Below are 24,636 nucleotides of genomic sequence, written 5' to 3' on the forward strand. Positions count from 1 at the left end.
CTGTACCCTCTTTCGGGCAGCTGATGCCGTACAGCATGTCCTGTATGAGTGAGGTATTCCCGTGGTGTCAGCAGGAGCCTTGTTTCCTACATCTGTAGGAAACATGACGTGATTATTATCTTCATGCTATAATTACTGTCTTCCCTCTCAGTGAAGCGATCACAGGTTTCTCAAGAGAAAATTCAGCCACATCCAGTGAATTCCTCGCCTGTACCTCCTCCTCCCCCATCCACAACACAGGCACCGAGGCTGGCATGCAAATTAAATTACAGAAGATATAGAGCTCCATAGGGTACTGAGAATGCCTCCGCTAAATTCCAGTGCCTGAGTGTGTGTGTGTGTGTGTGTGTGTGTGTGTGTGTGTGTGTGTGTGTGTGTGTGTTTGTGTGTAGGGTGACAGAAGGAGAATTAGTCGTCACATAACTGCTAGAAACGCAGGCGATACAACTACAGCGCTATAAAAAAAATGGGGGGAATAAAAAATCTTTTGGGATTAGTCCTTGGAATTGATACCCCCTCCCCCCTTCCTCCTGCTGAAAAGGACTTTCCTCTTGCCAAGCGGCAGTGTGTATCAAGGCCTTCGTTGCAGAATCGCAGCAAATGAGCTATGTTTCTCTGTTGTGTTGCCATGGGTAACACATCTTTTTCTTCTCATGTCTAATCTTGGCTTCTCTTTGAGATATCTTCCATTTGGAAGGCCTGCCTGCTGCTGCAGCATTGGCACTGTTTCACGGCCTTGTCAGCTATTAGGCTTTGCTCGGTGGCTAGGAAATCATGCTGCCTGCTTTTCTATGTATGGATGGATTATTTGATCAAATGTGTACTGTCTAATCTTTGTCTTAGAGTGCTTTGGCATCTTAAAGCTGCATGTGCTACAGCCTTCACATAAAAATATAATGCTCTATTGATATAAATTACATGAGTGTGAAGCACAAAGGAAGGCATGGGGATGCAGTTGCATCGTTAAAGAAGAAAGAGAAATCAGCTCTAATAGTGACACAACGTTGTCAACTTCAAACACTTTTGCACACAACTATCATGGCCATTTCACTGACATCTACATAGCATCTCTGTTCTACTTTTTATCTTTATTGTGATTGATCATTTTTAAAATATCTAAATCATAAATCACGTGTATGTTTTGTGAGGGTGGAGTCTTCTTAAATAATAACAATTTTGCCTCTAATTTTAACAAATCATTGTTTTCAGGCTAATTTAACCGTATGGTTCATTAGAGATTTACAACATCTCATTAAGTTCATTTAATTTGTACTCTTTTTTTAATTAAAGTATTACTGTGACAAGTGGAGCAGTAAATATGTGTGTGTGTGGTGTGTATTTCTTCTCCAAGCAAAAGCACATTCTTTATAAATTAGCAGCAGTTAGCAGTGGCAAGGAACATAACACAGGGGATCACCAAAGTGAGTGGAAATTAAATCCAGGACATTTTTAAAAACTTTATATAATAAGTAGTATTTACATAATAATCCTATATCGGAGGGTGGACTGTTATATTTTCAAAGTGGAAATTACTGCAAGAGGAGAGAAGCTGCTCTGTAGTCTGGTGGTACAGCAGCGGATACATGATGACGTATGTACAAAAGGCAACCGTGCCCAGGCCCGGTCACAACGCTTTCTATTGCACCTCTTTTTTTAACCAGGGTGGTGATGTGTGAAGACCAGTGATGGTCCACCTCAGCTCTACTGATGTAGACAGGGGTGTGTGTCTTTGCCTCTTTTTTTCTAAAATCAACAATCAGCTCCTTGGTTTTGCTGATGTTGAGCACTAGATTGCTCTCTGATTACCACTCTACAAGGTTGTTGATTTCCTACCCATATGAATGCTCTTTGTGGTTTTGCAATGCAGCCAGTGATGGTGGTGTCATCCGCATATTTCACTATAGAGTTGTATGATGTCTGGGAGTGCAGTCATGTGTGTGCAGTGTGAACAGGAGGGGGCTGAGCACACAGCCCTGGGGGGCTCTGGTGTTGACCACAATTGTAGTCTGTAATTCGAAGGGTCTGGGGTCTGTTTGTGAGGAAGTCTAATTCTCCAGGTGCGTGAGGACTGAGTGGAGGGCAGTAGATATGGCATTCTCTGTTGATCTGTTGGTTCTGAAAGCAGACTGTATTGAATGCTGAGTTGAAGACTAGAAGTAGCTTCAGTGGCGTTGCAGTGACCCTGATTCTTGTCTCCACAGGTGAATACACAGTGATGACGGCTCATTTCCATCTGAAGAGGAAGATCGGCTACTTTGTCATTCAGACGTACCTTCCCTGTATCATGACGGTCATTCTTTCCCAAGTGTCTTTCTGGTTGAATAGAGAATCAGTGCCGGCTAGGACTGTGTTTGGTAAGTGTCTGCCTTTGGTCACCCTTCTTTACTTCTTCTTCTTCCTTACAAAGGTACATTTCAAATAGACAATTAACCTGTATCTTAATAAAATAACCCACTTCTTGTGGTGTTAATGTCATTTAGGTTAATGAATGCCGGATCTCACACTCATTATGATGTGAGGTATTCACTCTGTCAAAATTGCCTTTGTCAGAGAAAACAGTGAAGGACTTAAAGTTGATGACAAATGGTTGAAAGAAAAAGAAAACAGGATAAAGAGGAAAGAGGCTTCAGTGTTTTTTAAATCCAGTTGGATAAGCTATTGTTGGACTTGTTTGTAAAGCCAAGTGGAACTAATAACAGTGACCTAAGACTGGTTTGCTCTAAAAAAAAAGAAAAAGATAACGGGCCCAGACATAAAGAACAAACTGTGTCCTTTGGCCAGACGTACCAAACCTGCTGAGCAGTTAAAACATTACTGAAGGTCAGTGGTTATCAGGGTAGAGGAGGCTAACAGTAACCTTACACTGTAAAGATACAAAGGACAGTAATGACTAACACCCTGAAAAGAGTAAAACAGTAGATTCTATAGTCTGAAACCCTCTCCTAAAAAAAGAAAAACCCTCTCCTAATGATCATCCTTTATGTGTGTGTGTATTTCCAGGTGTAACTACCGTTCTCACCATGACCACACTGAGTATAAGTGCGAGGAACTCCCTTCCCAAGGTCGCCTACGCCACCGCCATGGACTGGTTCATCGCTGTCTGCTACGCCTTTGTCTTCTCCGCTTTGATTGAGTTTGCCACTGTCAATTACTTCACAAAGCGTGGCTGGGCCTGGGATGGAAAGAGTGTTGTGACTGACAAGGTAATGAGGAGAAAAACACGTCTTTTTGACAGGCTCCATTTTCAGAGAGAGGACATTAGCATTGTAACCGTATGTTGAAGAAGGCAACACTTAGGAAACTTTTGTTAGAGGGAGAGGGAAGATAATGGCTGTTTAAACCCTCCATTAAGTGCTACAGATATTTTTGAGAGCTAATTTGCTAACAGGTAAACCTAAATGACAAAGATCTGATCAGTAATTATTAAATGAAAATATGAAATAAAGTTAGTAGGTCGACAAAAATGGTCTCTTACCAAGATAGAAAAAAGCAAACATGACTAATTAGTATTGCAAGAGGACGCATGATGATTTCTGCTCCCCATCACTGAGTCTGTATTTAAAGCCATGAGAACATAGGACCATGTATAATATGTAATCCTGAGGGACTGTAAGTTTGACAGAACAACACCACTAATTAGTATTGCAGAGATATTAGATTTAAACCTCCGAATGCCATCAATGCACGATTCTCTTAACCCTTCAACTGCTGACATGACAGACATTAGAGCCAAATGTAGTAACCGGGCAGAGAGCAAGAATAGGCTGTAAAACCTGCAGATATAGAGAAGAAGAAAATATTCAAGCACATTAGGTAGACTGGATCAACATTTTGTGAAAGAAATCTTTGATCATTCAGTGCTCAAAATTGTTACATTATTGCCATAATGTGATCTTACTAATTTAACTAACTATAAACTAGCTTTTTAATTCCCTTAACTTTATGAGAGGCCTGTGTAATCACTATTCATGATGACCTACAGCATTGGTAGGCAATTTGAGGGGAGACACAATGGGACTGTTATGTTCGATCAAAAAGGACCCAAACTCACGACACAGAAACATGCAGGTAACGAAACAAAAAGCAAATTTTAATACCGTGGCCACTAAAGCAATAAAAAGGCAGGTGTAAAAGAGGCAGGCAAAGGAAAATCCTTAAATAAAAATAAGTTTAATTAAAAAATCTGAACAAACCAGAAAACCACTGGGAACAAAAGCAGGAACACGGACAACACAAGAGGAGCAAATGCAGGGTCCTGGAACAGACACAAGAAACACAGGTGTACACAGAAAAAAGGAAGGAAAAAGACAAAGACAGGAAGTGGAAGTAAAACATGACACAAGGAGAGGCTTTCAACATAAAGCAGGAAATCCCTTAACTAAAACTCAGGACCATGACAGGGACCAAAATGACCAAAATGTGTCCCCCTTGTTATCCTGCCATCCCTCTCCATCCCCCTGAGATCATCCAAGTGATTGTCCACCACAGCATGAGCGGGTCGGGTTTCTCCAAAAGTTATTTCTGTTCAACTTTTCACCACAGGGCCCCAGCATTTGTTTTCATCAACCCCTGTGGTCCACATCACTACAGCATAAAAGCATTACCCACATTCAAATGAATGGGAAGACTGCCGTTTTCGCCAGTGTGTCTCCACCCCAAGAGAATTGTTATTCAACCTAAATGAACCAGCATGTTGACCTACTACTATATTCCCTCCTCCTGCTTACTGTATTTGAAGGCTGAAAAAATACAAACTGGGAAAACTGTAGAAAGTAACAGTGCATCCCTGTCAAGCTGTTAACATATTTGGTCCTTGCTGACCATCTTTCTGACAGAGCAATATGTGCTGATCCATCACCAGAGCTTTTCCATTGCCTCCTTCATTTACATGTATTTATGGGTAGATGGTGACAGGCGCGAGTCTCAGGGTTGCTTCTGTGTTTTTAAGCTTTTTTTAAAAAACATTTTTTTTACATCTAATCCTTGTGGTCTTTCAACAGAAAAAAGAGAGGGCATCTGTCATGAAGAAGAATAATGCCTACGCTGTAGCAGTGGCCAACTACGCGCCTAATATCACCAAGGACTCCGGCACACTTCCAACTATTGCCAAAGGTGGAACTTTGGATCCCAACAAGCCCAAAGACGGCAAAGCCCCAGATAGCAAGAAGACGTTCAACAGCGTCAGCAAAATTGACCGGATGTCAAGGATTTTGTTTCCAGTTCTCTTTGGCAGCTTCAACCTCGTCTACTGGGCCACTTACTTAAACAGAGAACCCGTTATAAAGGATATGGTCCCCTCTAATTAGAGACCACTTTTAATAGGTTCTGGTCTGGGGACTACGAGACGAACCAAATACCTCCAGCAACTGTGTACACATACCTTTGCAGAGTGAAGTCCTGGATTGCAGTGTGATCCTCTATCTCCGCCTGTTTTCTACACCGTCTGCAGCACTTTTGAAAAGCCTGGCTTTTTGTAAATGTGTATGTATATTTATATTCATGGTTTCATGGTGACATATTGTGTGATTACTTTGATTAGAGTGCATATCTCCTTGAAAGTATGTTTCCAGTTACAGTACGTGGCCACTGTACATATGATTCAAATGAAGAGTAAACACATAAACATTAACACATACATTTTATTTAAGATTACTTCTAAATGTGTTGAATTTTGCTGGTAATGCCCACTCTCTTGATATTACAGTATATATTTTTCTTTTGAGTGAACGGGACTGATTATATCATATTTCTTACTTCCTTTGCCACCTGAGTGGCCTGACTCTTTTTTCTGTCCAAGCCAATGCAAAAACACACTTGTATAATATTGTTACAGTGTAAAAGTTGTTTTATTATCTGTGACTGCAGGTATGGGGCTGTAATCAAACTCTGACCTCCAGAATTATTGAAACACTCTGAGCCAAAACATTGTACAAAAAAAAAATACAGATATTAGTGTGCTTGTGCATGCAACACTGTGCTGCCGACTAAGGTCTACAGTTGAGATACAGGAGAATATCTATTGCATTGAAAATGGCTAAAGTCAACAGAATTACAAAAGGTGCTTACTGTGTTTTTGAGGTGTTAAAACCACAGTTATCACATTCAGTTACTGAATGCTTCATACAGTAATCTAGTCATTCTTGTTTTTATGCATGCCCATCGCAAACAGCAGATTTTTAATCAAAGTGCCATTATTTAATAATTAGACAAAGCTTTAAATGGTATGTTTATACAAATTCTGTCATTTTTTTTAGTACTGGCAGAGTTTTTTCTATAAAATCTATCGATATACTGAAAAGGATTTTTCTGTCTTTCTATTTTTATTTACAAAGTACTTAAAGAATTAACACAACAGTCACTGCCACTAGATGTTGCACTAGAGCACCAGCAACTCTGACCAAAACAAATACGTGTGTCGTTTACATAACAAAGTTGGAAAAAAATTAAAAAGAAAGCGCAACTGAGCACACACTGCTCACGGTACTCAGATAAAACCGTAAAGTTAGTGTGATCAAGTATGAAACAAGATTCTGTGACTGCTTAGCCTATTTCTCACTATTTTTCAGAAACATATATCAGTGCACTGTTTAGCTCTACAACCAGAAAGTTGTCCTGCTTTAAGATCAGGGCTCACGTGTCTCAGATCAGAGACTGTGAAATTAGCAGTTCAGACCAAATCAAGTATATTTCCCAATTAAAATGTTTTCAGGCACATGTATTAGTCTCCTGTTCAGCTGTGATGTGGGACAGTTTCTTACAAGGCTACCATGTTGAAAACGAACATGGGGAGAGCAGACAGGGACTTCCATGCACTCTGTTCAGGACGTCATTACATTTATCTTTACATAGCAAATAGTTGTTTGCTGCTATATTAATGTTCAAAATATTATATTTAACCTTTAATAACTGTATTCTACCAGTTGCATCTGACTTAAAGGTGTTATTGATAACATTCAGACGCTAAATGAGGCAAGCCGGCTAAGTTGCTAACTTGCTAATGTAATTAGATGACAAATGAGAAGAATAAAAGTATGAAGAATAACATGTTGCTTCACAAGCACACTAATAAGCTTTACTCATAATCCTTTTTATAAATTATGTTGAACATTTTTATCTTATTCATTCATTGAAACAAGGTTAAACGCCAAATAGTTACACATGCTAATTGCTATTGTATAGTTTAAATGTGCACATTAACTTTATGATTCAAACGTGTTTATTACAGCTTATTATTGGCTTACATGGTGGAAGTAACTCTGGAGGACAGAGTGGATCTGTTGGTGTAGACGAGAGCACTGTGGCACTACTTATCAGCATGTCTGCCATTACAATTTCAGGTGACTATTCATATCTAATGTCTAGCTATTCATGATCCCACAAGCTAGTTTGAAGTAATTACAGATATTAAAGGGGCAGGACTGCAAACAGAGGACTGAGTGAATCATGTCACGTTCCTCTGTCAGCACATCTATTGTGTAATAGACCTAAAATGAGAGGATACAGTTTGGATATGAGACTAGATTAATATTTTTAATCAAGAATTTGTCATAGATTTGTAGTTTTTTATCTCATGTTCTTATGCAGGCTGATTATTGTTTACACGTAAACTCAAAAGCCATATATCATGTAATCCAATTCCATCAGCAACAAAATAACAGGGACAACAAGTGATTGTACTTTATGAGCATACTGTATTATATAAATCTATTTTTGGCACGATGTCTGCCACAGATGCTGTGTATCATCGACAAGACAAATCATTATTCAGCCCCATATCAGCAGCCATATATGGTACTCTACTTTGTTATTTTTTCATACAATGATATGATTTTTGCTTCACAACAATATTTGAACTTAATTTGATTGTTGAATCAAACTTTGCATGAAGTTTAAAAACTAGAATTTTATTTATTTATTTTTTCTATAAATTATGTTGTCGGATATATTTATTTTTAATTCAGATTTTCTCCAACATCCTGATAGAATCTTAAACATTCCAGATAAAATGATTGTTCACGAGGTGGATGCTTGATTCAGTGCACAGTTTCTAATAAAACACATATCATTTCAATTCTTTATATCTAGTTTGTGACATGTTTTTGAGCTACAGTCGGACTGATACTAGATTTTTCTCGATTTTACTAGATTCTGACAGTAAACTACTATGAGTATTTTTTGCAATGCATGATGGGTAATCATTTGGAACATAGTGTATTTCAGTAAGCTGAGTGAATTCGAATGTAAGCAGCGCTCTAAAAATGGTACATTGCGAGAAAATACTGTAATGAGGGTTCAGTGCGATACAGTAACTGAGCAATAGTATATTGTAATTTTACAACAAGGTACACATGCTAACATACAAAAAGGCTAACAGCATGCTAACAACAGGCTTACAGGCTTACAAGTGGTCCAACAGTGTACATACAGTATGTTAACAACAGGCTAATAGGCTATCATGCTAACATACTAGCAATAGGCTAACATGCCTACAAGTGGTCCAACAAGGTATTCATGCTCAAACAGACAGACATGCTAACAGGCTAAAAGGCTAGCATGCAAATGTACTAACAACAGTCAAACAGGCTTACAAGTGGTCCAACAAGATACAGATGCTAACATGCTAACAGGCTAACATACTAAAAAGTAATATGATTGGGTTAACATAAAAACACAGTACATTGCTGTAATTTTACTTTACTGTTTGTATGTTTGAAATAACTACAGATGCTTATTACAGTAACAGAATGTTGTTTCACATGAAAATACTGTATCTCCAAAGTAAAATTGTGTCTACGTTACTGTAGAAACAGAAATATTATTGCGATTGTCATCCATATTACTGTAAAATACTTACAGTATACTACTGTGAATTTTGTAATTTACTGTAAAATTACAGTAATATTGTTTACAATGGGATACCAAAAGTTTTAAAAATCAAATAATGATATGTTTGTTTTTATATTCAAACACATCATTTAAACATTTTTTTGGTTATACATGCTATGCTGATAGAGATATATCAGCCATGCCAGTCCACTCAGACCCCGGCATCTCCCTTGAAACATAAATAACCCAATGACTTTACAGCAGCCCAGTCAGATCATGCGACCGTGAGTGAACCAGCTCAGCCCTTCTTCAGCAGGAGAGGATGCTGTCAAGCAATGTTTCTACGCTGCCAGGGACTATCATTACGAGTGTGTGGTAAAGCCCACAAAAAAGCCCTGTGGCACTGAGCTGTAATGCAAAGCTCGCTGAAGTTTCATTTTCTGGCCTCATCTTTCCACCACTCAAGCGTTGCACAGCACAGGCCCCAGTGTGAGGTCTGCTCGTCTCTGAGCTCCATCTCCTCAATCCACTGCTGACCCTGCTCATCCGCTCAGAGGCTGCGGCCTGACAGAAATCAATACTGATGGATGTGAGGTGTCTAGGAGGACCAAATAGCGGAGCTGCTTACATGCGTGTCTAGATATCTTCATAATAATTTAAAATGTATTCAGAGGGTCAGACTGGAGCACGCAAGGAAACAAGAGGAGTCATGGTGTGTTTAATATCAGTGAAATGCCCATATTAGTGAAAATAGCTTTAAAGACATTATGGTAAATTTGTAATTTGATTGCTGCTGTGTAATTCCTTTTTTCACAGTACTTTGTCAGAAAATAATGGCAGTTTTTTCAATATCTTCCATATGGTGTGACCTGGTGACTCCGAATCAATACCAAACATAATTACTACACTGCACACATAGGACTGACGTCCTCTTCACAGATTGAAGTGCTTCTTCTGTTTTATATAAATATTAAAAAATATCATATTCTCATAATAATATCTAGTGCAGATCAACAAAAGCATTAAGTACTGTTTGTTTCAAAAACATCTGGGACATTTCCAGTTTCTTTTTTTTCTTTTGCCTTTTTATATTGTGTGCTGTCCATTGACCATCTTCCACAGTCATCACACGAGACCTGTCAAAGTGAAAACTGATTCTTTGGTCAGTTATCTATGCACTTACTGTACTCCATTTATGTTTGTATTATAACACAACAAAGAAAAGGAGGTAGGACTTATGTGTCCAGTGTAGTAATAATGCTTGGTATTGATTTGCTGTCACTAAGTCGCAATTCATTGAAGGTACTGAGGGGGGGAAACGCCATTATTTTCACTTCAATTATATAGATATGGAATTACGAACAAGTAATCAAAACGTATGCTACATGAGACAAATGAATTACTATTTAAGGGCAAGTTGGCAGGAAGGTATTACAAAAACATCAGTATTATAGCATTCAAACAAATACATTTATTGATGGTCCCTAAATCTTCTGTCCTCCTGAAGCCAGCAAGGTGAAACTGAGTAAGAGGACGCTGCTGAAATGAATGTCTGAAAAATATCTGAGTTTAAACATCACTGCAGTAATTTCTCGACAGATTTCTACAGTTCACTTCATTTCTTGAATGAACGGTGACTTAAAGATGTGACATCTAAATTGGATTTATTTGATTGCAGTAACAGGAGAAGGGCCAGTGCACTACTGTAATATTCAAAATGAAACCCTGGGAACAGCTAAACCAAGCAGCTAAGCCAAAGAAATGTTGTATATGGATTCAATATACAGGATGTGGATAGTCTCTTTTAAGTCATAATATGTAAACTGTTAACTAATTTGTAAATATGTAAACGGTTTACTGTGCAAAGCATCTGAAGTTACAAAGAATCATCAGAAACTAACACATGGAGCTTTACGACAGGAAATGAAAAAAATATGGATGCACTTTCTCAACAAAATGTGAGAAGGCCACAAACTTAAGATGTCAAATGAAAAAGAAATCAAGTCAAAAGAAAAAGGAAAGACACAATAATAGACCCTTTTCATGGCAGACATTTTGACTTGTCAAAGCAGTAAAAGCACAGGTGGAATTCGTAACATTAATGACGGCTGTATTGCATTTAGGTGAGCTGGTTACATGGCTCTGGTGTTGTGCATGCTCAATCATTGACCTGGCTTACTGGGATACTTAACAGCACAGAGCCATTGTTAACATTATTGTTCACAGCTGTGTTTTTCCTGCTTTGACAAGTCCCAATGTCTGCTGTGAAAAGGGTCTATTTTTTGGTATATTATGTTTATTCTCAAAAAAGCAGGGAGAGCACAATCAGGCAACCTACAGATGATTTTTCATTTTTTCAACCCCTGTAACACCGGTCAAACAAAAATGCCAGCCGTAAATGAAACATCTACATTCACATAGACAAAAATCCCCCCCAAGTTTTGTTATGAGGTTCATTATCTGATATCATTTTTTATTATTTTATATTTTCACATAGTTTAGTCTAGTGTAATACATTCATATTGTCATATTGCATTATAAAACATGTATTATCTGGCTGCCATCTTAGAACAAATAGAGTACTTAGGTAATGGGTTAAAAAATCTGCTTGATTTTGCAGAAGACGATAAATATGCAAGTCACTGAGGACTCGGGGAAATGCCTTCAGAAAAGGAGGCTGGTGTAAAGGTAGTGCTGTGGAATGACCTACGAGACTGGATTGTGTTATCTTTAAGACAACTGGTGCTTAGCCCTGTGACTCAAATACAATCCTCGGTGTACAAGTCTCAAATGTATTTTTTATTTTTTTAAATGAGAAGATGATTACATGACAGGCAGAAGCTGGGGCTAATAGAGCCTTATTATCTCTGGTTGCACAAAGAAGAGAAGCAGTCATCTATTCTTGTGCAAGAGGCAGCTTCGTTGTCATAGCAACTGATATCCATTTTTATCCTACATCTGACAGATTGAGTAGGCGGGACTTCCGACAGCATTTCCAAAGATTGCACTACGTCAAGATAGTCATCCTCCTTATATGCTTCACAGCGCTGTTTCATGTGTTCATTTCTGTATATTAAATCAATCAAACTGTAGTCACTCGAGCTATTGACTAATTGTAGATATAAATAGCCGGCTGCACTATCAGAGACACAGGCTGCCATAGATGCGTTAAAAAAAAAATCTGTGGAAGGAAACGTTGACAGCAGTGCAGCTAGCTTAGCAGCGTTTGTTAGCATTGCAATACATTTTCGATGCATTAAGGAGCAACAGTATAATAGTTTATCTAAAATACATTTGCGCGTTTGCTCTGACCGTTATAAACGAAAACTGAGGCTGTTGTAGAGCATGATCTTGTTTCTTTTCATCATCTCCGCTTCGAAAAATCAACAACATTTCCCAGAAGCCTTTGCCGGTGAACTGTCACCCAAAATGTCAGCACCCTAGCAGCTCATGCACCGGGGTGATTATAAGACTATTTACCTCCAACATTCGCGTATTCTTGTCGTCGTGACAGGCCAGCTGTGGTCCGCCAATGTGGCGAAAGCCCGGAGTTAATTCATGACAGCGCGGAGGTATTTCACAGCTAGCTTAGCTAGCTAACGCCAGCTAACGTTTATCCTTCATGCTGTTGGGTGACTTACTGACTTGGTGGTAGCTTAACGGAAAACATGTCGTTTTCTTTAGTGAGACGTTGGTGTGAAACACCTCTGTTAAGACGTGTTTTACAGTTCAAAATGTACAGGAGGAAAATACAAAGCTACAACATGACATACACACTGTTCAGACACCGCTGGATGAAGAGGATGCCTGTGTTCTCCAGCAGCTTCAGGATGATGAGCACAGACCAGGTAGCCAACACAAGACTTGAAACATAGCTTCAGGTAACGTGGTGACAGAAACATCAGGTGTCTGTGAACTCTGTAATACAGTAGTGTCAGAAATTGTATACATATAGAGGCTTAAAGTAAACTGAAGGGTTGAGAGGAGCTGAGAAACTTCATATTCATTAAGATGTTTACTCCATTTATGGCTCTGTACCTGCCTCAAATAGACAGACATAATAATTGATTTACCCAATCTGTGTGTCTTAAAGAAGGTTACTGTAACAAGTGTTGGAGTGGCTGTCATAGACATTAACAGGTGTCTTTCCGTTTGCTTTTAAGGGATCCAATGACCTGTCTAAGTTCCCTGCAGACAGAATCAGGAACTTTTGCATCATCGCTCATATTGACCATGGAAAAAGTACTCTGGCTGACAGGCTGTTGGAGATGACAGGTATGTCACCTTTTTTTTTCATTTTCCCCCTAAGTTTTTAATGAAATTCAATTTTTTTCTGAAGAGGTTTCATAATAAACTCTCCACAATAGTGTAGGGATAATACTTTATAATATCCATCAGTAATAAATGCTAATAAAATAGTTGATTAAACTTAAATGAATAAATAAAAGTTATTTTAGTGTTGACTAACAATGAAATGCTTTATAAACCATTTATAAAATATTTGTAAAGGTGCAGTAAACATCAGTCTCAACTATATAATGGCCATCCAAGTGATGTTTATAGATGAACTACACAGTATTATATTCACTATTTACAAAGTATTATTAACATCAGTTCCAAATGTACAGTAATACAGTACAATATAATTTAATTGATGGTCAACAGTGAAATATCTATTAAGTCAAGTTTAATAAACTTTACCATGTAATAATGATGGTTACTATAAAGTGTAACAGGCATCGGTCTGAAACATACTGATATAAACAATAATAGTTGCAATAGTAACAACAATTGGACACTATTGAAATTCAGACATAGTACTCGTATATAATCTGTTAATAGATGGATTACAATAAACACGATGTGTCACTAATGGATGCCATTGACAAACAGGTGCCATAGCAAAGACTGAGAAGAACAAACAGGTGTTGGACAAGCTTCAGGTGGAGCGAGAGAGAGGGATAACAGTGAAGGCCCAGACAGCCTCTCTGTTTTACAGCCACGAGGGACAGCAGTACCTCCTGAACCTCATCGACACACCGGCAAGTGCACCTCTCCTGTCTGGTGCTTCTGAGTGGAAAAGTGTTTAATCGCAAATGTATTAGATAATTTGATTTGAACCTGCAGCTCCTTTCCTCCACTTAGATTGTAAACCCACCTAACAGCTTTGTTTTCTTACTGTTTTCATCCATGGTTGTCACTGCTGGGACTTCTCAGTGCTGTGGCAGATTTGATGTATCCATAATTTCCTCACCATAACTTAAAACATGATCAGAAACATATGGATTTTGGCTCTAAAATAGATATAAGCTCACATCTTTGTTTTGTGGTCATCCTGTTGCAGGACAGTTGCATGTTGCAGGTTTCCGCTTTAGAGAATCAGCTCTCTCATTAAAATTAATTAATTACAGTAACGTTAGACCAAAGTGACCTCTTATGCAAATGTGGGGAAAAAATACATCAGTTGATATGAAACTAATCTGCAATTCTTTTGTAGTTGCCATGTTTTTTTAATCTCTGGTGCTTTTCCTCTCTGTAGGGTCATGTTGACTTCAGTTATGAAGTGTCTCGATCCATTTCTGCATGCCAAGGTGTCCTGTTGATTGTCGATGCCAATCAGGTACAAAACCAAATTTCTAGCTCCTGGTTTTCTCAGTGATTTGTGATCGAATTTAAATGCTGCATCTGAACCAGTCGTAATAATTGTGTTGTCATGTGAAGGGGGTTCAAGCGCAGACGGTGGCCAACTTCTACCTGGCTTTTGAGGCTCAGCTGGCAATCATCCCCGTCATCAACAAGGTACACTGAGACCGACTTGTTTTTAGTTTAATCACACATTGTTTTTCTAATTCTAATATTTCATAATTTATTTTCTAATTTGATGTCTTCTGCAGATTGATTTGAAAAATGCCGATCCAGAGAGAGTGGAGTCACAGATAGAAAAGGTGTTTGATATTCCACGTGAAGAGTGCATCAGGGTGAGTTGGCGCTTCTTTTTTTAGTTTTCAGTATCACTTATGTGAGAAATTTCTCTTCATTTGCAATCTCATCTTTTTCAGATTTCTGCCAAACTTGGAACAAATGTTGAAAAGGTTCTCCAAGCAGTTGTGAACAGAATTCCACCGTAAGAAAGTTAATCTGGTTTCATTTCTCACCGAAACATGTCTGAAACATAAAAGTTAAGCTTTTTTCATCCGTGTGTCCTCAGGCCTCCGGCAAGCATCGACGACCCATTCAAAGCCCTTGTGTTTGACTCCAATTTTGACCACTATAGAGGAGTGGTGGCCAACATCGCTTTGTTTGGAGGTCAGGTCAGAAAAGGGGACAGGATCGTGTCCGCACATCTCGGCAAAACCTACGAGGTCAACGAGCTGGGGCTCCTCCGGCCAGATGAGCACCCCACACAGAAGCTGTACGTGACAGGCTTTCTCCTCCTTTCATTTCTCTCATCGTAGTCGTTGAATGCCAAAAGTGCTGGTTTGAGCTTTTCAGCAGTGCTGCCTAGTTAGTCTTTTTTGATAATAAACTAAATCTTTCGATTAGGAAAACAATTGGAGCACATCCTTATATACTGTATAGTATGTATTTATTGATTGAGTGGTCTACTGAGTGGATACTCTTTTTAGCATCTATGTAGATAAATGAAACAGTCGGATGCTTGTTTCTGTATCTGTGGAAGGTTGTTTAGATCAAATCACAAATATAATAGAGGTCACTGAATAAGTGATTTTCTGCTTTTCTTTGACACACGTTTAGCTGTGGGTCAGTCCATACCAACTCACCCAGGCCCCTCCAGCTCATGTCATAGATTTTGCTGAAAGATTCTTCATTTGGGTAAAGTGAATGGTGCACTATGTAACATTTTTAGCATACAAAACTGTAGGATTTCTAGATGTTGTGTTATTCTATTTTTGTTCTCACTTCACATTAACTCAAAATACAATCTATTTTGTTCTAATGTTTACTATTATCAATGTAAACATAGCTTTAACGTGCATGAAGAACTAATTCTAGCTCTTGGAAACTGCCTGTCTCTTTTTTTTGTTTTTAGGTCTGTAAATAAGTTAATCAGTGAACCTTTTAAAAAGTATTTAGAGTACAACTATGATCTTGCAAGGTCACATAGAAGTAACAATAGAAGTTTTTACATGACGTTGTTTCATGAAAATTCCTGACATGAGCTGCGAAAAGTTCTGATTTCTGGGTGAGTTGACATGGATTGACCCTCGTGTGCAGATACAGTGTTTGAATATGTTAATGATTAAGAAGAGAGGAGAGTTTCTGATGTGCTCTGATGTCCTTAAAATTCAGGACAGGTTCATTTAAATCCACTCTTTTTGCAACAGACATGTAAAGTAACCTAACATTTGTAATAATACAATAATAAATCCAATTAGAACATTTCCTCTACAGCTGCCTTTGACTAATACGCCAGCCTGCTGTACGGTCCAACTGTTAGTAGTGTTGGACTTTTACTGTTGCTCAGGATATTAATCTGGTGTAGAATTTGCATTTGTATTTTGGTGCATAAGAATAATCATAGTACGACTGTTGTGCAGGTTTGCAGGCCAAGTGGGCTACATAATAGCAGGGATGAAGGATGTGAAGGAGGCCCAGATTGGTGACACACTGTACCTCCAGGAGCAGCCGGTGGAAACTCTTCCAGGGTTTAAACCTGCCAAAGCCATGGTCTTTGCTGGTAGGGAGTGTCCTCATGTTTATCGCCTCGTGCTGTCAGATAAAACTGTAATAAGATCTGAAATTGAGGATACCATTCTGCATAACAACATAATTTACTTGTTATATAACTGTCCATTAGTGCAGGATATTCCAGTGTCATTTGACATGTAGTCAAACATAAAACCCCTTCCGTGTATGTTTCACTGGCTAGTACAGTAAGTGCAGTCAGTCCTTTCTCAGGAGATGAAAAGAGTCCTGATGTGCACTCTGTGTTTTGTTTTTCTGTCCCTCAGGCATGTATCCGATGGACCAGTCAGAGTACCCGGGCCTCCGCAGCGCCATCGAGAGACTGACCCTGAATGACTCAAGTGTCACAGTGCAGAGAGACAGCAGTATGGCCCTGGGAGCAGGATGGAGGTTTGGGACGACTTGCTTTGAATTAGAATGAAAAATGGCTTTCAGAGCACAACAGAGGAGGGGGCATTACGTACACTGTGACAGAATGAAAACAAAAGTGTGGACGCTGAGCAGTGCAGCTACACAAAAGTTTAGACCATTTGGGATGCTTTTCAAGTAATTTGTTGTTACAGAAAAGCATTTTTTCCTAATAGGCATCCAACGTAGGGGACGTAGTAAGATATATCTACTTTCTTCTTGGTTTCTACACAAAAATGGACAACATGTGACGTGATTGATTGAGCAATAAACAATGTTCCTTGGGACAAACTCTCGAGTGCCAAAAAAGATAGCCACGTAAGAGTTTATTTATCATCAGGGGTCATATCAGTCCAGATGGTGTACATTTGATTAATTAGTGGCTGTGATTTAGATCATTTGGATTGGTATAAAACTGCACTGGAAAAGCAATGAATCTCACTCACTGTTGAACTCTTTCCAAACCAGCTCTTTGTAATTAAAAGCGTGAACATCAATAATAAATTGTGAGTGAACCTGTGAACCTTCCTGTCCCCCTGCAGACTTGGCTTCCTGGGTCTTCTCCATATGGAGGTGTTCAATCAGAGGCTGGAGCAGGAATACAATGCCTCTGTCATAGTAACGGCGCCCACCGTGCCCTACAAGGCCATCCTCTCCTCGACCAGACTCATCAAGGTAAGAGCCGCTTCCTGCTCATGGGGACGTACTGTGATTTCAGCAAAAAGAAAGTTTGAACAGACTTGGAAATGAATAATAAATGGAGGCTCTCTATTATTGCTGGCACGCTTTCCTGTGAAATGACAACAGGTACTTGATGGGAATTATTTCAGAGGACCATTAAATTGTCCTGTCCAGAGACCCAAGTTGAGTTGCCTTTAGAAGAAAGACTTTGTCATCCCATAAGTAGCAGCTAAGTGCTTGTAAAGACTTCAGATTATTATTTTAATGACAAATGATCATGATTAAAAAAAGTTATGGAATAATTGTCCAGTACATATAATGTAGTTTTTGTTTAGTATCATCATCACTTAATTTTATTTTTTATTTTTTGAAGAGTAACATTTGACTTGATTTGAAAAATATTGGATTGATGCTCAATTCTGAGGCTGTTCTGTTAGTAGTTATCTAATAGATAATAAATATAGTAACTTCTGATTAGCCCGTATCAATTTCATTAAAGCTGTTATTGTTATTAAGTGGTTGCCAGTTTGCTGCACTAGCTAACGTTGCTAATGCTAGTTAGCAAATGATGATGTTGCTAATGCTAACTAGCAAATGGTAACGTTGCTAATGTTTGCAAGCTAAGGTTAGCGTTGTTATGCTAGCTAGCTAACATTAGGGCAGTACAGTACGCAGGGCACATACTGTAGAAATCAGCCATTTTTACCAAGAATGTTGATGCTGACGAAACAGATACCACGAGATACCAATGACGTTATACTATTGGCTGACAAACCTTGTTAGAAGCTGGAAGCACCTGCAGTACCAACCACTTCTGGTTTAAGCCCCGCCCATTCCCAGTATGGATAAAGATACAGTCCCTAATATACATACTGTAGTGTAAGGTACTGCATGACTGTACAGGTCACCTTTTACAACTATATTTCAAGCCCGCAGGCAGTGAGTGTTTCAGTCTCCTAACATCGCTTTTAGTAGAGTATCACTTTAAATTCCTGAAAGCTTCTGGAAAGATGTTTACCAGTTTCATTTGGAGGTTCAGATCTCGTTGGTTCTCCTGACAGGAACATGGCAGCGAGGAGATAACCATCGTGAACCCCGCTCAGTTCCCAGACAAATCAGTTGTGTCGGAGTATTTGGAGCCGATGGTGCTGGGGACCATTCTCGCTCCAGATGCTTACACCGGCAAGATTATGACTCTCTGCTTGGTAAGAGGAACATGGAAAATGCAAATAAAATTAATGAAAGACTGTTGTTTACACAGTTTCATTTGGATTTATTATTTCTGCTTCATATTGGGTTCATTTTTGTGCTTGTGCACCTGCCTTGTTAGCATCTTTTTTAAAGGGTAAACCTTTTAAGTCAAAGAGGGATGGTGTCTCTGAATACTCACAGGCATGCTGGCCTGATTCTCAAGCCTGTTGGAAAATGTAGTTTGACAGGAGATACTAGAGTGCATCCTTTTTTTTCTTACTCTTTCCGAACTGGTCTGGAGCCAAAGAGAAAACAATGTTTGAAAATAGGAAGCTAAGAAAACAAATCCTTTGTATTGGAATATATGTTTATATATCTGATGCTACTTCACATTCCAGTTTCAAACGTAGTTGATTAATTAAGCTACCAAAGCAGCCTTTCTATGATTGTAGAGATTGTAAACGTGTGCAAGACTGGAGGAGGCAAAAATGTGATTATATTGTTGTGTGTGGTTTTCTCTTAAGAATCGCAGAGCCATCCAGAAGAACATGGTGTACATAGATGACCAGCGTGTCATGATGAAATATCTCTTCCCTTTAAATGAAATTGTTGTGGATTTCTATGATCTCCTCAAATCGATGTCCTCTGGATATGCAAGGTAAAACTAAGTCAGGTGAAACATCTATAAATGCATTTGCGACACAGTCACTTATTAAAACCTAACATACATTTAGTGTTTTTAATTTATAGTGTGCAATGTCTGACTATCATTTATGGTAGGTGGTGGAAAGATATCTCTTTGCAGCCTATAAATACCAGTGCACTGGATAGACTTATAAACACTATGTTGAAATTGAGAAGGATTATATCTTCATCATTTTAAAATCAACTGTGAACGTGCATTTTAGTTGTCACAAGGTAAGAAATTTTTGTGGTAAAACATGTCTGGAGTTTCACAGCAAAACAGCGGTGCAGCATCCTCCTAAATAACTGGAGTAGATGGGGACTTGTTTAAAAATAAAAAAACAACAGAAAATGACTCCATACAGTTCATCTGGCGTTGAAACTGAAATCTTCATTATATTTGCTAAGCTAATAGCGTTGGCACGCACCCTGTCTCGAGTGGGTGCACTAGCTCCACACTTCAGTGGTGTAAATAACGGCTTTTTAAATCAATTTGGGATGTATTGGCTTCCAGAGACTTGGATTACACCTGACAAGCTGTATGGAGCCATTTTATGTTGTTTGTTTGTTTGTTTTTGTTGTCGTTTACGTACGTAGTCCCTCATCTACTTCAGTTGTTTAGGAGAATGCTGCAACGCCAATGCGTGCTGCTGTGAAGCTCCAGAAATGTTTTGTGGACTACGAAACTTCACCCGACTTTCCATGGACATGTTTGCGTGAGCAGATGATGACTACATTTCCATTATTTAGTCATTTAGCCCTAAACAAAATAGGATTAATGAAATACTGTACCATTTTTGACTCCATGGTTTTATCCTCCACAGCTTTGACTACGAGAACGCAGGCTACCAGGCTGCTGATCTGATAAAGATGGATATTCTGCTGAATGGGCGACCGGTGGAAGAACTCACCACGATTGTCCACAGGTACTGTGTGTTTGAAATCAAAGCTGAATTCAAACACGTAAGTCGGATGCATTTTTAGAGGGTCTTTTCAACTTCTGTGTCACAGCAGGCTCACGTGGTTTAATTATTATCACTGCTGTCAAAGAAAAGAATGGGATGATTTTTGAGTTTACATAATTTCAAGGTTATATGGTCCTTCATTACCAAAGTAATTCTCCTGAGCCTATGGAGCATGAAATGTATTCAACGTGCAGTAGAACATTAAAAAATGGCCTCTTGGCAGCCAGTGTTAACATTATCTATTACCATGACTTTACACACCGGACAAGGACTTCACTCCATTTGGGACAAGGACGATAGAGTAACTTCACAGGCGAGAAGTGATGACGCGCAGCAGATCTGTATTTAATGTACTCACTACCAAAGCCAGTACAGACTTTGGTAATTGAAGGGCGCTACGCTTCACCAACAATGGCTACTCTCTGACCATTTACAGTGTAAGCCTTGGAGCCAAGCCGAGTGCAGCTTCAGTCTGTTATTCTTTAAGAGCAATGCAATCGCAGGGCTGAATATATAGTACAAGAGGCTCGTTACAGAGCCACTGAAATATATGGAATGTGACCGGACCTAAGTGAGACAAGGTTGACCTGTCAAGCAGAGAAGCCATTTAAATCCATTTGAGGCGGAGGCTTTTATCTGAAGTAGCTTATATGACAAGGGCACACAGATGTACAGTGAACCTGTCCTTACCATGAATTTTACCCATTAAAGGAATAGTTTGACATTTTGAGAATATACATGTTCATTTTGATGAAACTATAAATATATTTTTTTTGCATTTATGTTTGTGCTTAGATAAAACAAGATACATGTTAGTGGCACATATTTTTGAAGTTTGACAATGCCAGGCTAGTTTCCCTGTGTAAAAATGAACTAAAATCATACAGAATTAACACAATGTGCAGAAATAACAGTTTTGACATTGTGATGTATTATGTTGCAGCGATATCTAGTTAAGTTAGCATGCTAAACAGCTAACCTGTCCCGGTCCAAAGCTCATGTGGTAGCAGTATAAACACCAACACTCCTCGGGTCCCTGAACTCCCAGTCCGGACTGCTAGCTGCATGGCTAACTGAGATACAGTTGGCCAATTCTATTGTACCTTTAATGCTTAGCTAGGGTTACTGCCTCCTGGATGAAGCTTAAAATGTACTGCACAAACATGAGTGTGGTGTCAGTCTTCTCATGCGCAGGCCCCTGATGCTGTCATATCTGTCAAGTGAATAAGAATGCTTTCATTCACTGCACAGGACTGCCTCAATGGAAAATGTGGCAATGTTATGGCCTCTAATATCAACCTTTTTCCACACACTTTTCACTTTTAAGAGATTTTTATAGCATTTTCATTGAGTGGGGAACCTTGGTGGATTTTTAATAACTTGTAAAAACGACGTGTTTTGCGATTCTGCTCTGGTTTGAACTTTAACACTGATTATTTTGATGACTGCACTGTGATTAGGAATTGAAAATTGCTGTTTTAATTAAACTTGGACGGATGTCGCATCCTGTCAGTGATTTCCCAAAGAGGTATCTGAGGTGTATTTACCATTTTAGCTATTTAAATGTACATTTATTTTGAGGTGATTCAGTGAGTACAGTATATTATTTACTGTTGTTTCTGGTTTTGATTGGTGTGTTTTCATTACAGAGACCGTGCGTACAGTTCAGGGAAAGCCATGTGCGAGCGACTCAAAGACTCCATACCAAGGCAGATGTTTGAGATCGCAGTACAGGCAGCCATTGGAAGTAAGATCCTTGCTAGAGAAACGTAAGTACTAAGCTAAAGACTTTGCTTGAATGGCACGAGATGCAAAACAGTGTTTATATAGAAAGCACTGTGAATTGTATTTGTGTATAAACATGCAAAAACGTGACATGACAATATTTGTCTCTTTCAGAATAAAGGCGTACAGAAAAAATGTGCTCGCTAAATGTGTAAGTCAAGTTTTTTTAACAACTCTCAAATGGGGTTCATCTACAAATACGTCACACGTTAACACTCTGAGGTATTTATATATTCAACTTTCTGTTGGCAGTACGGAGGCGACATAACACGGAAGATGAAGCTACTGAAGAAACAAGCGGAGGGTAAAAAGAAGATGCGGCTTATTGGCAACGTGCAAGTCCCAAAAGACGCCTTCATTGATGTTCTGAAGAGGACAGACAAATAGACTGCAATACTGTTAGTTTCTTATTGTATTATAGTGTCATTATCATACAACCGATCCTGAATAAAGCTGTCCTTGTTGATACAAAGCGCTGTAATTATGCTGATTTTTCTTGTCATTCCTTCCCTTCTCTTTGACATTTAAGAGATAATTTGCCAAGAGAGGAATTTAAAGTTAACATGTTCAAACTCAATGCCTGCTAAAACCTTAAAAATCCTGATTTCACTCAGCCTCAATTATTTTAATACATTATTAACATTTCTGTTGGTGAAGGTGATTTCCAACTCATCACACGGTAGATAAATATGATGTGATGTTCATCTTTTAGGTCATTTTTTCTTTGTTGATCGGACAGAATACACAAGTCACGTCTTTCAGTCTTTAAACATTTTATAGACCACGTTTTTGTATAAAATGGAAATAATGAAGACCTGTCATAATCAGTAAAATATAAATGCCAAAGGAAACATTTTCCAAAATACATATATGCCCATTTGATCATGGAAGACTGTGATTGGAAATACATTCATTCTGTGGTAACGGGGACAAAAAATATTGAGCTTCTGTGCAAAAACACACATGCATTGTTTATGGAAAATATTGTTCTCATCTTTGTTTTGTTTTTGTCTCTGGTCACCTCATGAGATGATCTTGAGTTTAACTTTGATCAGTTACACACCTGATTCAAGTGAATGGGTCATTATCAAACTTCGGCAGAACTTGATGATGAGCTGATCATTTGAATCAGGTGTGTTGGAGCAGGCACCAGGAGTGTGTTGTAAAGACCATCCCTACCCCTCCTCGCTGCAGGACAGTGTTGTGAGCCTGAACCACTGCTGGATTTTGATCTTGAGCGATTGCCCTCCATTTTGCTGATTCTGGCATCCAAAGGGAGTGATGGAAAATAGATTCTGATTATAATCTGTGCCAGCTGTGCTTGTGGAGCATAACATCTCAGAAGTCCTTTAAGCAGAGTCCCCAGTAGATGGCAGCAGCAGCTCAAACACACAAGAGCAGACAGGATGTTAATTCCATCCTGAGCTAATTTCCAATCAGACCTCATCAGCCTCAGGCTCCATAAATGTCAAGTTTAAATCATATATAAAAAACTCTAGACAGTCCACTTACCTTCTACCCAGTGGTTATAGTGGCCCAATGAAAATACCTCATCATCCCTATGTGCTGCCCTTTTTACTCTGCAAATTAAAGCAAATCTGATTTAAGGACTAATTGGTATTTAGCTGAAGTGAACGAGATGAGAGTAGTGCTAATTTTGACAAGTTGTACTTGAGCAGCGTGCAGTGAATTCAAGTTTTCACATCAGTTAAATGTTAAGTATTTGACCTTCTTCACTGCAGGCATTTTGACGTTATAGCAGGTAAAGCACAGGTGTAACTAACAGCATGGACTGCTCAGCCAGCGTGCACCTTGAAATGCAGACATAATTATTGTTATTAAATACACCAGTGCTTACCTGCAGTGTCAAAGTGACATTATGAAGCCTGAATGTGTTTATATATTTAGTTCATTGTTCTATCAGCTTGTTCTGTGCTGTCAAACTAAGATCACACTGATGAAACCAGCTAATGACACTTTTTGCAATGACTGATAAAAGTCCCCAAACTGTAAAAATCAGCAGGCACTTGATATTTTCCTACCAGCTTCTTTCCAGCTATTTTTGATGTTTTGACATTTGAGTGTATTTGTGAACATTCAGATGTGACTCAACTTGGTTTCACAAGTTGTGGGTCTTTCAGAAAAGTATTCAAAGTTAAGCTGCACTTTCCAAAGATTTAAAAGGTAACGCCACCAATTTCACACATTAAAGTGTGTTAACAGGTCTTGGGGAGTACTAAAAATTGGCACAAAGCCTTTTTATGGTTCCAGAGAAGGACGCATGTTACCCATTAAGTGATAATCCCGATTAAACTACCCTCCTTCACATACAGTCTTACATTCATTTACTCCATTACAATTAGAATTAATGACAACCTTCGGATGGATC

General features: G+C 38.8%; 2 protein-coding genes across 3 annotated transcripts in view; both read left to right on the plus strand.

The window, feature by feature from the left end:
* Window positions 1-8,076, plus strand: part of gabra2b (gamma-aminobutyric acid type A receptor subunit alpha2b) — a 36,563-nt gene extending 28,487 nt beyond the window's left edge. For both annotated transcript variants that reach the window (XM_084353563.1, XM_084353564.1), the window contains exons 8-10: window positions 2,202-2,354; window positions 3,001-3,203; window positions 5,001-8,076. In XM_084353563.1, coding sequence (XP_084209689.1) covers window positions 2,202-2,354; window positions 3,001-3,203; window positions 5,001-5,306 — 662 coding nt within the window. In that variant the 3' untranslated portion in view covers window positions 5,307-8,076. The remainder of the gene's footprint in view (window positions 1-2,201; window positions 2,355-3,000; window positions 3,204-5,000) is intronic.
* Window positions 8,077-11,867: 3,791 nt separating this feature from the next.
* guf1 (GTP binding elongation factor GUF1) lies at window positions 11,868-22,719 on the plus strand. Its single transcript, XM_084352824.1, has 17 exons — window positions 11,868-12,674; window positions 12,990-13,101; window positions 13,720-13,868; window positions 14,366-14,446; window positions 14,548-14,625; window positions 14,721-14,804; window positions 14,886-14,950; window positions 15,035-15,238; window positions 16,386-16,525; window positions 16,800-16,923; window positions 17,484-17,616; window positions 18,684-18,827; window positions 19,338-19,471; window positions 20,322-20,423; window positions 22,112-22,231; window positions 22,362-22,398; window positions 22,500-22,719. Exons 1-17 carry the CDS (start codon window positions 12,495-12,497, stop codon window positions 22,632-22,634), a joined length of 2,022 nt encoding a protein of 673 aa, XP_084208950.1. The 5' UTR covers window positions 11,868-12,494; the 3' UTR covers window positions 22,635-22,719.
* Window positions 22,720-24,636: the final 1,917 nt, after the last annotated feature.

The sequence above is a fragment of the Pagrus pagrus genome (assembly GCF_965226575.1).
Source record: "Pagrus pagrus genome assembly, chromosome: 5".
NCBI classification, from domain to species: domain Eukaryota; kingdom Metazoa; phylum Chordata; class Actinopteri; order Spariformes; family Sparidae; genus Pagrus; species Pagrus pagrus.